Source organism: Ptychodera flava, chromosome 5, assembly GCF_041260155.1.
Source record: "Ptychodera flava strain L36383 chromosome 5, AS_Pfla_20210202, whole genome shotgun sequence".
NCBI classification, from domain to species: Eukaryota; Metazoa; Hemichordata; class Enteropneusta; family Ptychoderidae; genus Ptychodera; species Ptychodera flava.
Genome location: NC_091932.1, coordinates 33,648,941 through 33,661,622, shown reverse-complemented (window position 1 = coordinate 33,661,622; position 12,682 = coordinate 33,648,941). Strand labels below are relative to the sequence as shown.

At 34.7% G+C, this 12,682-nt stretch overlaps 1 protein-coding gene across 1 annotated transcript in view; it reads left to right on the top strand.

The window, feature by feature from the left end:
• The window catches only part of LOC139133602 (nuclear receptor-binding protein-like), a 41,762-nt gene that overhangs the window by 16,702 nt on the left and 12,378 nt on the right, over window positions 1–12,682 (top strand). The window contains exons 5-8 of the mRNA XM_070700339.1: window positions 1,500–1,594; window positions 10,097–10,180; window positions 11,324–11,484; window positions 12,203–12,335. Coding sequence (XP_070556440.1) covers window positions 1,500–1,594; window positions 10,097–10,180; window positions 11,324–11,484; window positions 12,203–12,335 — 473 coding nt within the window. The remainder of the gene's footprint in view (window positions 1–1,499; window positions 1,595–10,096; window positions 10,181–11,323; window positions 11,485–12,202; window positions 12,336–12,682) is intronic.

The following is a 12,682-nucleotide window of genomic DNA, read 5'->3' as shown; positions in this document are numbered from 1 at the left end:
AATTTCTGATGAAATCTGTAATTTTGTATTTTTGGGGCAATTTTTGCCATTTTTGGTCAAAAAATGTGTATTTCCAAAACTACTCATCTGATAGCTTTGAAATTTGGTATATAGGTTTCTATAGATGAACTAAATAATATTTATTGAAATCATGATGAAATCTGTAATGTTGAATTTTTGGGTCAATTTTTTCCATTTTTGGTTGAAATATGTTTCTCAAAAAGTACTGGTCTAACAGCTTTGAAATTGGTATACAGATTCTATAGATGAACTAAATTTGATCTTTTGAAATTATGATGAAATCTGCAAATTTTATTTTTGGGGGCAATTGTTGCCATTTTTGGTCAGAAAATTTATTCTCCAAAAAACTACTCATCAGATAGCTTTGGTTGACATGTTCTAGGAATGATCCAATGTGATATATTCAAAGTATGATGAAATCTTCGATTGTGTATTTTTGCAGCTATTTTAGCCACTTTTTTCTGGCCACTGCATTGAGCTATCAAAGATTTCCACCTTCTTCATCAACATGTGTCAAAAATAGTTATTCTCTACATAAACACAGCGGAGCTATATCGGCCGCTAGGTCGCTTTTTTGCTGGAAGAATCTGTCTGCAATACAGAGGTGTACTGATCAGAGAGGTATTTGTAAAAACAGGTTTCACTGTTGTCATATAGCCTCAGTTTATAGCTACAGTTGGTGTACATTTGTATATGTGATACTCATCATATCTCAAAAAAAGAGAATTTACTGAATTTTCTACCATGGGTGGATAGTTCTGAAGGTGGACAGAATCGATGTCCCAAGCTTTCTGAAGCCTAGTTAAGTGATGTGTTCCATGCTTTGATTAAGTTTTCTGTGTGATGTAAGATAGATAGTATGTATGGGCAAGTATTTCATGAACTTTACAGTGTGTGGAGGGATCGTGGTCAGAAAAATTGCAACAACTTACATAGTAGCTGGGCTATTGAACCACTCTTTATTTAAGTGTGGGATTTAGCCAAGTGATTTTGACTGTGATGTCTCTGATAGGTTACCAGGTGCCGTATGTTGCGGGTTTCAATCCAATGAGAAATCAGTGAATACCAGGATTTATTGGCTCTATCATTTCCATTTATTTTGTGACTCTCTCAAAGATAAACATTATCAAAGGGTTGCATAAAACTTGTGAAGAGAACTTTAATTCTAAGAAATTATCATGAAAATCTCTTCAACCTATTTTGGATCAAAAAACAGGTGGTCCATAGTATTTTGTTATTGATTTGAATCACAAAGTGAAGATTACCAATAAACAATTTAAATACAAAAAACAGCTGATCATTAATGATAAAAATAAATGAAAATCTTTTGATCTACCCAAACAAATCCACTTTGCCAGAAAAAATTTAATAGCATATATCAGCTTTTCAGGGTGATACACTTCTCTTGTCACATCACTTCCCTATGCCTTGTTTGAATTTCACTGATTGTTTGCTGTTTATTTCCTCACCTCTTCCAGTTATTTACATTCCTGTCAGCCACCAATCATCCATGGAAACCTAACCTGTGATACCATTTTTATTCAGCACAATGGACTTATAAAAATTGGATCAGGTGAGAATGACATCTCTCTGCTACATTTCTTTTGCACAATGCATCTTGAACAGTAAAGTTTCTTGTGTATAGATAGCTGCATTAACTTTTACTGTATGTAATTGTGTTTGGCAATCAGAACCTCTTTAAGAATCCCTTTTCGTAGAACTATAGTTCTTTATCTTATCTTCTATATGGTATTTCAAGCCTAGGCATATGTAACAAATTGCTCTCAATGGTTCCTTTGTGTTTGTAGAAAATTGTACTTTGTGGTAGTTTGTGGAGGTTTTACGGATTATTTAACAGGCTTAGTTACTAGCGATCTTAACAAAGGATTTTTTCCCCATATGTGCCAAGCTTTAGCAAAATCCCATGGTCTTCAACTGGCAGCATAGACCTGTACTAACAACAGAGCAGCTGTGTATAGTTTGTGTACAAATGCCCCCATACAATAGCACCCCAATACCTAATCAGTTGCCACTTCATAATCTAGCACATTTTTTTTCAAGATTATGTAGAAATAAGGTTTATTTTTCCTTTGGGGAAAACCAAATATAAAATTTTAATCTTCCAAACGAGTTACAGTCATTTTACAAAATGTTTGTTAAATTTTTCGTTTTTTTTTTTTTTCACAGTAAACCTTGCATATGATTTTTATAAGGATGACCCAAATTTTAGACTTAACAATTTGAAGTTCTGATCATATATAAGCCCTCACCTTGTTATTCTAATATTTGCATAGAAGCATCCACTGTAAGTGTGCCCATACAGGGAGTCACTAACTTCATCACGGTAACGAAGTGTAACTTAGCAACAAGTCAATTTCGTCTGGTTGCCAGGCAGACAGTGTTCAGTGGCCTTATTAGGGATGAGTGCAGCTCCTCAAGGCTTTCAGTAATACTGACAATATCTTGGAAGTCATTTTATGTTGATAATTGGTTGCTCCTGCTATTGGATACCGATTCAAGCCAATCTGCTGTGATAACTTTCCTACTGTGCTTGAATTTCTCAAAATTTGATTTAACCCTTTGAGGGCCAAAGTCGATTTTTGTCACCTTTAGAAAATATACTCCAGTCAATCTTTTTCAGATTTTTGTCAAAATTTTGATAACAAACTGTAGCCAATGAAATGTGACGTCCATTTGGTCCAAAATTATCAAAAAATTACAGAAAAATTCATACAAATTGGTAAAATTTTGCACTAAAATTTTGGCGGGAGAAAATTATAGGCTCAAAGGGTTAAGAGAAGCACTTGACTTGGCCACTGACATTTTACACTGATGTTATTTCCCAGCATACACACAAAATAGTTTCAATTATGACAAACTAGTATTAATTTCATGTTAGAGTTTTTCTTGTATCTATTTTAAAACTTTAAACAATCACACATCTAGGAATTTGTAGACATATTCATATCACAAAGAAAGTGTTTAATCTTTTTTAAGCCTATTAGTGACAATATCACCCAGTCAAACTTAGAAAGTTTGTTTGTAGTGATTGATGATATACATGAAATATACTAGATAGCATACAGCCATCTTTTGCTTGCAATGCATCATGGGTAGTTTCTGCAAGTCTGGCCAGTTGTCACACACAGAGAAAGTCACCTGTAGCACTGATCCATACAGTGGTATTGTCCAAAAGAATCTAGCCCCACCTAAAGGCTTTATCTGAAGAAGAAATGAAGTACTGAGGTGATTATACAAAAAGAAAAGAGTCACTCAAGGGGAACTATCGTATCACAGATTATTATCAAAGGAAATTATCTGAAAGATTAGATCTAGACAAAGGAATTACCCAGAGAAGAGCTTAATGCAGGAAACATCATTCTTGACATGCATTTTGCCATTGCGTACATGCCAACCCACTTCTAAATGCATGGTCAGCCCTGTTTTAGTAACACCTAGTAGTTCCATATAATATGATTTCAAAGAATAATGGGAGAAACTTGTACGTACTTGAAGTGGATTTAGATTAACCCTTTGGGCGCCAAAGTCAATTTTTGTCGCCTTTAAAAATATCCTCAGTCAATTTTTTCTAAATTTTTGCCAAAATTTTGATAAAAACCTGTAGCCGATGAAATGCAATGTCCATTTGGTTCAAATTACCAAATAAATTACAGAAAAATTCATAAAAATTGGTAAAATGTTGCAATAAAATTTTGATGGGAAAAATTACAGCACTCAAAGGATTAACACTTTAGCTATGATAATAGGAATTTGATCAATAGAAACACTGTTATGTATGTGGTTTCAGAGCATTCTGAAGAGGTGCAAAGTAGTAATCATGACTGGGCCACTCCTGACAGAGGGAATTAATTAACCCCAGTCACCCCTTGGTACTGAATGTAATGATCCAACTTCACCCTCCCAGGAGCGGAAATACACTGTGAAACCACAGATGAGTTCCAAAGGTCACATTTAGCTGAGTTAACCCTTTGAGCGCTGCAAATTTTCCCATTAAAATTATAGTGTGCAACATTTTACCAATTTTGCGAATTTTTCTGTAATTTTTTTGACAATTTTGGACCAAATGAACATCACATTTTATTAGCTTCAGATGTTTATCTAAATTTTAGCAAAAATTTAGAAAAAGTTGACTGGTGTATATTTTGATATATTGGACAAAAATTGACTTTGGCGCTGAAAGGGAAGCAAGCCCTACAACAGTGTTGCTGTAACTTTTGATGATTTTTGTCACTTTTTTGTCTGGCATATCAATTGCAAGTTTTTGTTCAACTCCACAAAGTATGTTTAAACACCCACTTGTAGTTTCTGAACACAGTGTCTATATTTGTAAAATGCACTGTTTATAATATTGTCTACGTTTGACTTCCAGTCGGATCAGAATTCCCTTATCAACAAATACAATGCAGTTTACACATGTGCATGCTGAGTTGACAAGCTGAATACTGTGTATCTCAATATGCTTTGGGAAGTAGAACAAGAAACTGTAGTTGACATTGAAAGCAAAACTGGTGAAAAAATTCATCGAAAAGTAAAGCTACTGGCCCTATTCAAGAATCAAAATATTGGTGTTACCAAGACTGAGCCAGCTCTGCTGTTCTTCAGTTTTGCTTCAAAAAATGAAGTGAATGTGATCTGTGAAAAGTATGTCAATGTAGTGACAAAACTCACAGAGGAAATGCTTCACTAACTGACAGGCCAGTCATATTTATCCTTTCCACCCTATTTCCTCCGCATTGTTACAAAAAGTCAAGCCAGCCAACAAAACCTTTTGAAATACTGTGTACCGGTAACCCCATAATTAATGGTACACCTCAGCACAGACCAATGACAGCAACTGGACATTGAGACCTAGTTTAAAATTTCAGAATTCTCTGACAATCATACATAAATGTTCTGAAAATGTATATGCTTTAGGGAATTGAACAAGATGTGCCAAGAAGTTTCTCAAATCACCCTAGGGCATCTAGTAGGATTTTTTTGGGTGCTAGCCTTGAGGGAGTTCAAAAATGAACAGCAATTCTTTTGTCACATGACCTTTCTCAGCCATTCTATACCTTGTCCCCTCACGTGAGGAGCCCAGCTTTCTAATCACGTTCCAAACATGTGTAGAGCACAGTACACATGTATCAGCACACACATGGATATCTCCATGTTATGATACGGCTAAATTGGCCAGAAGGACATACTTTACATCCTACTGCATGTGTGACCTTAACACAACAGAGTTAAACACAGAATCAGGGTGCTGTTCTGTCACACTATCTAGGCTTTGCTGTCAAATGACCCACAAATATTTAACACAGAAATCTAGTACATGTAGAAAAGCATGTCGAAGTATGCTAATCATTTCGTAGCACATATCTGACCTCGGTTGTGTTCTAAAATTTGTGCAAGTAGTGTGTGTTGTTGTAGTGTTTGTGGTCACAAGCATGACTATATGCTTCTAGCCTGTTTCTTTCATTTTCACATTGTTTGGTAAAATATCTACATGTGTATACTGTAGCAGACAGAATGTTATAGAATTCTTTAACGAAATAACAACATACACATGGGTCTTATATTTTCTGAAGTTCACTATATATACATTAGCTAGGGTAAAAGTCGGCAAAAGATTGGCTATTCCATTTTACGGTAGGGGAGCATCCATCTGTATTATTACAACCCCTTTTACCTCAATGTTACGGCATGTAGAGAACACTCATTTAATGGTTTATAGCTGGATTTTACCAACCTGCAGCCTTGACAGGTCTCTGTGTAATAAAGTCATGTTTACTTTCAGTTGACGTTTAATGATCCATGGTTTTGTAAAGAAATGAAAAATGATGGTGAAACAAAAACAATTCAATACAATCTATTTTAATCTCACCTCACAAATCATTTTTACTTCATAGCTATATTAACCCTTTTCCTGCCAGACAGTATCACTTCCCCATCAGCCAAGTCAGTAAAAAGCGGTATTGAGCCAAAACATGACGTATTTTCACCCCACTTGGTTTGGTCTGTTATAGCATCTTAGTCCAAAAAAATCAAGTTTACAGTATTTATGTTTTCAACAGCCTTCAATGTACAGTATTTATGTTAAATACACCATATGGAATATGTTGTGTTTCATTAATTTTAACCATCTTGACCTGATGGTGACAATGGACTCTGGCAGGAAAAGGGTTAATGTTCATTGGCCTAATACAGATATATGTCATCCCTATCGGTTTTTATGTTTACCAACAACTCACAACAGTTCTGGCAAAGCATTGTGAACTTTAGTTAGAATGTTTTTCTTAGAACAATTTTTCAGACACTCAGTTATTTTTAGAATACTTTTCTTATTGGCTGCTTTTATGGACTAATGTTTAAAGCCTGCAGAGTGAGTTTTGACTGTCATTTGCTGTGTAAACCAAAAATTTGAATTGTTTTGGCATATAGCTAACACAGGGTATGGCAATCATTTTGAATTTCAAATATCGGTAAATTTTAGGAAATTTGTGTCTTCAATCTCAAACTTTGCCCTGTGACCCCTGATTTTATTCTTTTTATGAGAGAGAGGATGATTTAATAGATGGTGGAAAGTTTCCTGTATGAAAGTATCAGCAGAAGTTTAAACATCCTGTTTTGAAGCACACATTTCATTTTCAACATATAGGCAAGTTAAATGGCCAGAAGCTATAAATTTTGATAATTTTTTTTCACAAGTTTTGTTTGCTATGCCAACTCCATGTACAGGCCAAGCTGATAAGCCAAATACATAGTAGAGCAAGAAAGAGTGGTTGACATAAAAAACAAAAATAATGAGAAAAAAAATCATTAAAAGTTACAACTACTAGATCTTTATTAAGCCTCAAACACATCAACAGAAAATCCAATTATAGTGATAAGTTTTAAAATGCACATTTCCCAAATAAACTGTTCATGTAATGTCGTGTATGCCAGGTTTTGATTATTTAAATCACTCACACACCAACAGAGAAGGTAAAACATTGGAAATCCACACCATTGGAAAATAAAGAAAAACTTTATTCTGATAACCTTATAGCTAAAGATAATCTTGTCCACACAGTTAATGAATAACAACTATCATTGCTAATATTGACAATATCAGCAATGCTAATAATTAACCTGTCATATACCTGGAAAGCTGCTTAGGCCAAAGTAATTAAATCTTTGTTTTGCGTCCCTATCCGCTTAGGTTTTTAAATTTTCATGAAAAACACACACAGTGTATTAGAATAGGACATTTTAGGACATGACCGCTTAGCTTTTCTGTACTAAAATTTTGTTACAATTTTTTATTTGCTGCAATAAATTAGATGTGCTAATTTTCTTGTGTGTGTTTCAGCCGCTTAGCCGCGTACCTTTTCCATTTAGAGTGGACGCAAAACAAAGAATTTAATTACTTTGGCCTTATCGTGTTCAACAAGTCAAATGTAGAGTGTTGAGTGCTAGGGTGAAGTTGAGATTCAGATTTTGACAACTTTTGTTCCTTCAGTTCAGTAGCTGTGTTTCAAAGACATTTTACATATTCATATACAATGAATCATTTGCTTTTAAGGTAGAATTCAGGCTCTGAAATGTTTACAATACTGTTTTGATCTACCACTTGTTGGGATTCATTTTGAAGTTTATGGAATAGATAAAGATTTCACTGGCTTATTTTTGTGAAAATCGAAATTCAATTTTCCCCATAGAGTTAACACAGGGATGGTGGCCATTTTGAATTTTAAGTCACGTTAAATGTTGGGTAATTTTGTCTCTACTGTTACCAAATTTTGTACGGTGACCCCTTATTTTCATTCTTTATTTTGAAAGGGAACAGTTTAAATATTCCATAAAAAAGTTTTTGCAAAACTTTTCAAGTTATTTAGTTTCAAGGCGCGTACTACCTTAATTATTGAAAGTGTTGATGATTTCTATTCATGCGAGAAGTTCAACACAATCAAGTCTGATGGTACAGAGTGCCCTCAGGTGCACTAATGTTGAAAACTTTTGTTTATGATGGCTTGACTTGCATGTCAGAATGAAACCCGTCTGTTGTAGCAAATGTAGATATCTACATGTATGTTTAGTGAATGCTACCATGTAGAAGTTGTTTTATATCCTTAAAGCACTATTTGCTATTCTTTCTTATCTATTTTTTCCAACTTATTCGTCCACAATCACCATCAGTAAATTTTCTCACCACTGTAATCTTGTAAAATGGACATGAATCACGTTCAAGTGAATATATTCAAAGCTAATAGTCAAAAGGCCAAAGATACCTTGCTGACTTTGGAAAATTTGTGATGGTGGTAGGCTAGGTTTAAGTAGGGCTTATGTACAGACTTTCTGTGGAAACCTCATACAGCCTATCTCTACTTGAGATATCAACTATCTACTTCCCACTCAATAGCAAAGAAGTTCCCTCACTAGTTATCTTCTGTATTGCACACTCTTTCCTGTCTCTCCAATATTACAGTAACATTCACATACTCGCTTAAGGTTAACCTGTATTAACCCTGTAAGTTTACTTATACATTATCGGTATAATAAGATTATCCATGATACCTAAATAGGCATCTAACATCCTTTTTCCTTCTGTATCTTCACTTTTTCCCTTTTTTTATGTTTTTATTTAATATTTTTATTTGGATTGATAGTTGGTTACTTCGAGAGGAAGCTTATAACGGGTGAGCATCTCACCGTGTGTTTATGTTTTTGGAAAGGTGGAGGGGGGTTATACGCAGGTGTGTCATTCTATCCCCTATAGAGGGGATGCGGCCACGATTTATGGCAAAAAGCAATGTGGCTTGTACAAAATCAGAATGTTGATCCAAATATGGAAATTAATAACACCAGATATCACCGTGTGTGGGTATCAGATATGCTTCATTACATTGCTTTCTTCAACAGGGAAATCATTATTAAAAGGAAAATAGTTTATTTTAAATCTCATTACATGCAGTATACATTATGTTGTATTTATGTAACAATTTATCATTTCCTTTCACTTTTTTTTTTCAACATTATAGCAATGTAACTGTTTGTCTGTGTGATCCACTGTCATATCTCCTGACGTTGTGACAATTTTAATTTAATTTGATTTGATTTGATAGACTCAACCCTAAATATGCTTTCCCAATCCTAACAAGTTCAAGTGAAAGACAAACAAGATTTTTCACTGGTTGTGAAAAAAATGCTGCTCGCTTGTCCAAAGGGATAACTTTTGTATCTGCCTTGGGCAGCTTACTCTGAAACAAAGTCAATATATTATGCTAACACACAAATTTGCTGTGACGAATAATTTATTTCTCTGTTCTAATGACTTTGTCTAGATCCTTTCCAAATTTGTGGGAGGAAAGTTGAAATCTTAGGTTTTCAGGTGATTTTAATTTTAATATCACATCGGGATATTCTTAATAATAAAATAATCATTCTAAACTTTAAGAATATGAAAGCATGAGAAAATTATGCAATCAACTTTATAATGAAAGCCTAAAAAAGTTGAAGCAATTTGTTACAAATGATGATACATCAGAATACTGTACCGATAAAAGCAAGGTACTGGCAACATCTAGAAATCCTTACACATTGTCCTTTACATTTACACATAGATATTGAACATGTCCATTTGTGGCTCCCGTGTGCGTGTACATTGCAGCTCCCGTGTGCATGAGAAAGAAAATTCAAAGTATAAGTCAGAGTTACTTTCTAATAATTCCTATATACAACAAAACAATCAGTGAATTCTATTTGATTTTATGAGTTTCACCAACAAATTCACTTTTGATTATTCACATACAAACTTTTAACATTTTTGAAATACTCAATCAGTAATTGGAAAGGAAGTCAATCTGTAGAGAAGTTTACATTTTTAAAAAGTATCTCTAGACAAAGACATTGGAACATGAAATGGCAGACAATATCTATGCCATCCCAAAAATCTCACTGCACTTTTTTCTTCATTTTAATTGTCACATCCCTGGCTTTTCCATGTTTGCAAGTTTGTTTCATATTTTTGTAATTTTCTTTATGCTCCAAAGAGACTTTCAATTTTAGCATTTTATTATTTTTTTGTTTATAGTTGCGCCTGACACCATCCATAACCATGTTAAAACCTTCCGTGAAGAACAGAAAAACATGCATTACATTGCCCCGGAGTATGGCGGTAAGTCAAAAGGCATTTTCTCAAAGGAGACACAATACCTATTATCATGCTGCAACCCAACCCCTTTCACACCCAACCTTTGGTTTGCCCTTCATTCTTTAGAATGGCACCCATGCACCTGTAAACTAGAATGTAGGGGACACAGGTTGGCTTACATATACATGTAAATCAACGAACAAATCTTGCCTATCAGAATAGCAGTACTGTATGGCATTCCACCATTAGCAATTAGTAGATAGATTCACGTAAGACTGCTTGGCCCTGGAACATGTATACACAAATGAATATGTGTAACAAATATGCTGCCATCATTGTCACCAACATTTTTTTATACATGTTTTAGGGCCAAGCAGTTACATGTTGTTTTGAACTTCAAATTTTATGCGGCTACCAAATGAACTTTCACTAATCATGTTGTATTTTTCATTAGTCAGGAAAACAATCTTTTGTTTACATGTTGTTAGCCAATTTTATTCCATTACAGCATCAAGGATATGTGGAATCAAATGTGTATTAGTTGTTTGTTTTGATACAATCAAATGTAGTTTATCTGTTTGCTAGTGAACGGTAGCACAATACTTTGGCTAACATGCAAAATCTTGAAAGCGGGTATATTTTGCGTCCAGAGTCAAAGAGCAGGAGAAAGTTTCCTCTTATTCTAACCGTTTTCTTAAGGAAATCAGACGAAACTTGAGTGAACCAAATGAATTCAGCCACAGTTAGCCTGATACTTTACTTGTCTGTCAGTCTTCTATTGATTTGTTAACTATCATCACATACACTGGTCACGATACTTCCAAGTCGCATTATCTCTGCTTACCATCAAAAGAACCCTTTCCAACACAATCTGTAGTTCAGGGTGTTAAACTGTACAGAAATAAGTAATGCCAGTGTGATATACAACAGTGACACTGTTCATTACTAGGATCATGCAAAGCCATATTATAATTCAACACTATACTAGGGGGTATGTTTCTGTTCATCAAGAAAGGCACCCCCAACCAAGCAAATAACAATCACCAAGAGAAATTGACCCTCATGATATGCAAATAAAAAGAACACAAATTTATAAAGGTGTGAAAGAATGATGATTTTTCTGCACTCTGTAAAATAATCTGTCTATTCCATGTGACTGTATGACAGGAATGACAGGCGAGGTGACCACAGCCGTGGATATTTATGCGTTTGGCATATGTGCTTTAGAGATGGCCGTTCTCGGACTTCAAGGCAACGGAGACAGCTCATTCATTCCCTCTGAGACAATTGAAGCATCGTTAAATAAAATTGAAAATAGGATGCAAGCGGTAAGTGGGTCAGCTTCAACTGTTGATGTGTTTTTGTTCTGTTTGTAAAATACAACATCTGTTCTACTCTGTAAATCATGTTTAAATACCCAGTATTAAACTTATCAACACAGCCTGTGTGTGTATAATGGTTTTGTTGTCGTTGACAACTAAACTATAGTCAGAGCTAAAATTCATTTGTCCAGAAATTTGTATCAACCAAACACCAGAACAATGAATTCCAAGAAACAGAATATGATATGCAAGAAGATTTGTTGAACTCACTGGGGTACCATACTGACTGAGTCTGGGCTGTTTTCCAATGTAATTGACCTTTCAACCAACTGTGTGATTTTCAGAGATACAGAACCCATATGATGTTTCAATCCTACAAATTTAGTTTCTTCACGTACAATAATGGATTTTACTGGCACCTTTACATGTACTCTTATCATTTTTATTCTCATATAAAGAAAAGGTATATTTGGATATTTTTGTAACAGCCATACCCTGTCCAATAAGATTGCCATGTGATAGTGTCTGCCCTGCCACATTGCCTATGCAAGTTGCTTCATGTGAAGTCAAAAAACACTTCAGGAAAAACTGAAAGATGATGTGTCATAAAGGACTTAAACACTTGAAATAATACCATTCACAAAATCAATTGTTAAAAGTGAAATATCATGAACTATGAAATACTTCTGTACCTTCAAATCAGAGTCTTTTTCTTCACCAACAGGACTTCATCCGGACTTGCCTGACTAAAGACATTACAAAGAGACCAACGGCAAGAATCCTGCTGTTCCATCAAATATTGTTTGAAGTTCACTCACTTAAACTCCTAGCTGCTCATAATTTTGTGAACAATGAACGTAAGTAGACTTTTTGCGTGTATCAGGAAAATAATTCTCTCCCTTGGATTAAAACACAAGGATGTGCAAAACTGGTTTTCATAAAGTTGGCAGGTTTTTGTATGTGTGTACACTGCACTTCAGAACAGACTTAATGAAAGTTAAACTCAAACTTTTGTGAACTGTTCCAGCTTTGTGCTGAACATTGAAAGTCCTTTTTCTTGCAATGATACAATTTCTTTAGGCTGAATTACATAATCAAGAGTGATATTCATTGGATGTACCAGTGTGTTCAGTCAGACATAGGACAAAATGACAGTTTGTTCCCAATTTTTGGCAGCTTTTTTCCTGATAAATGTTTTTTTTTC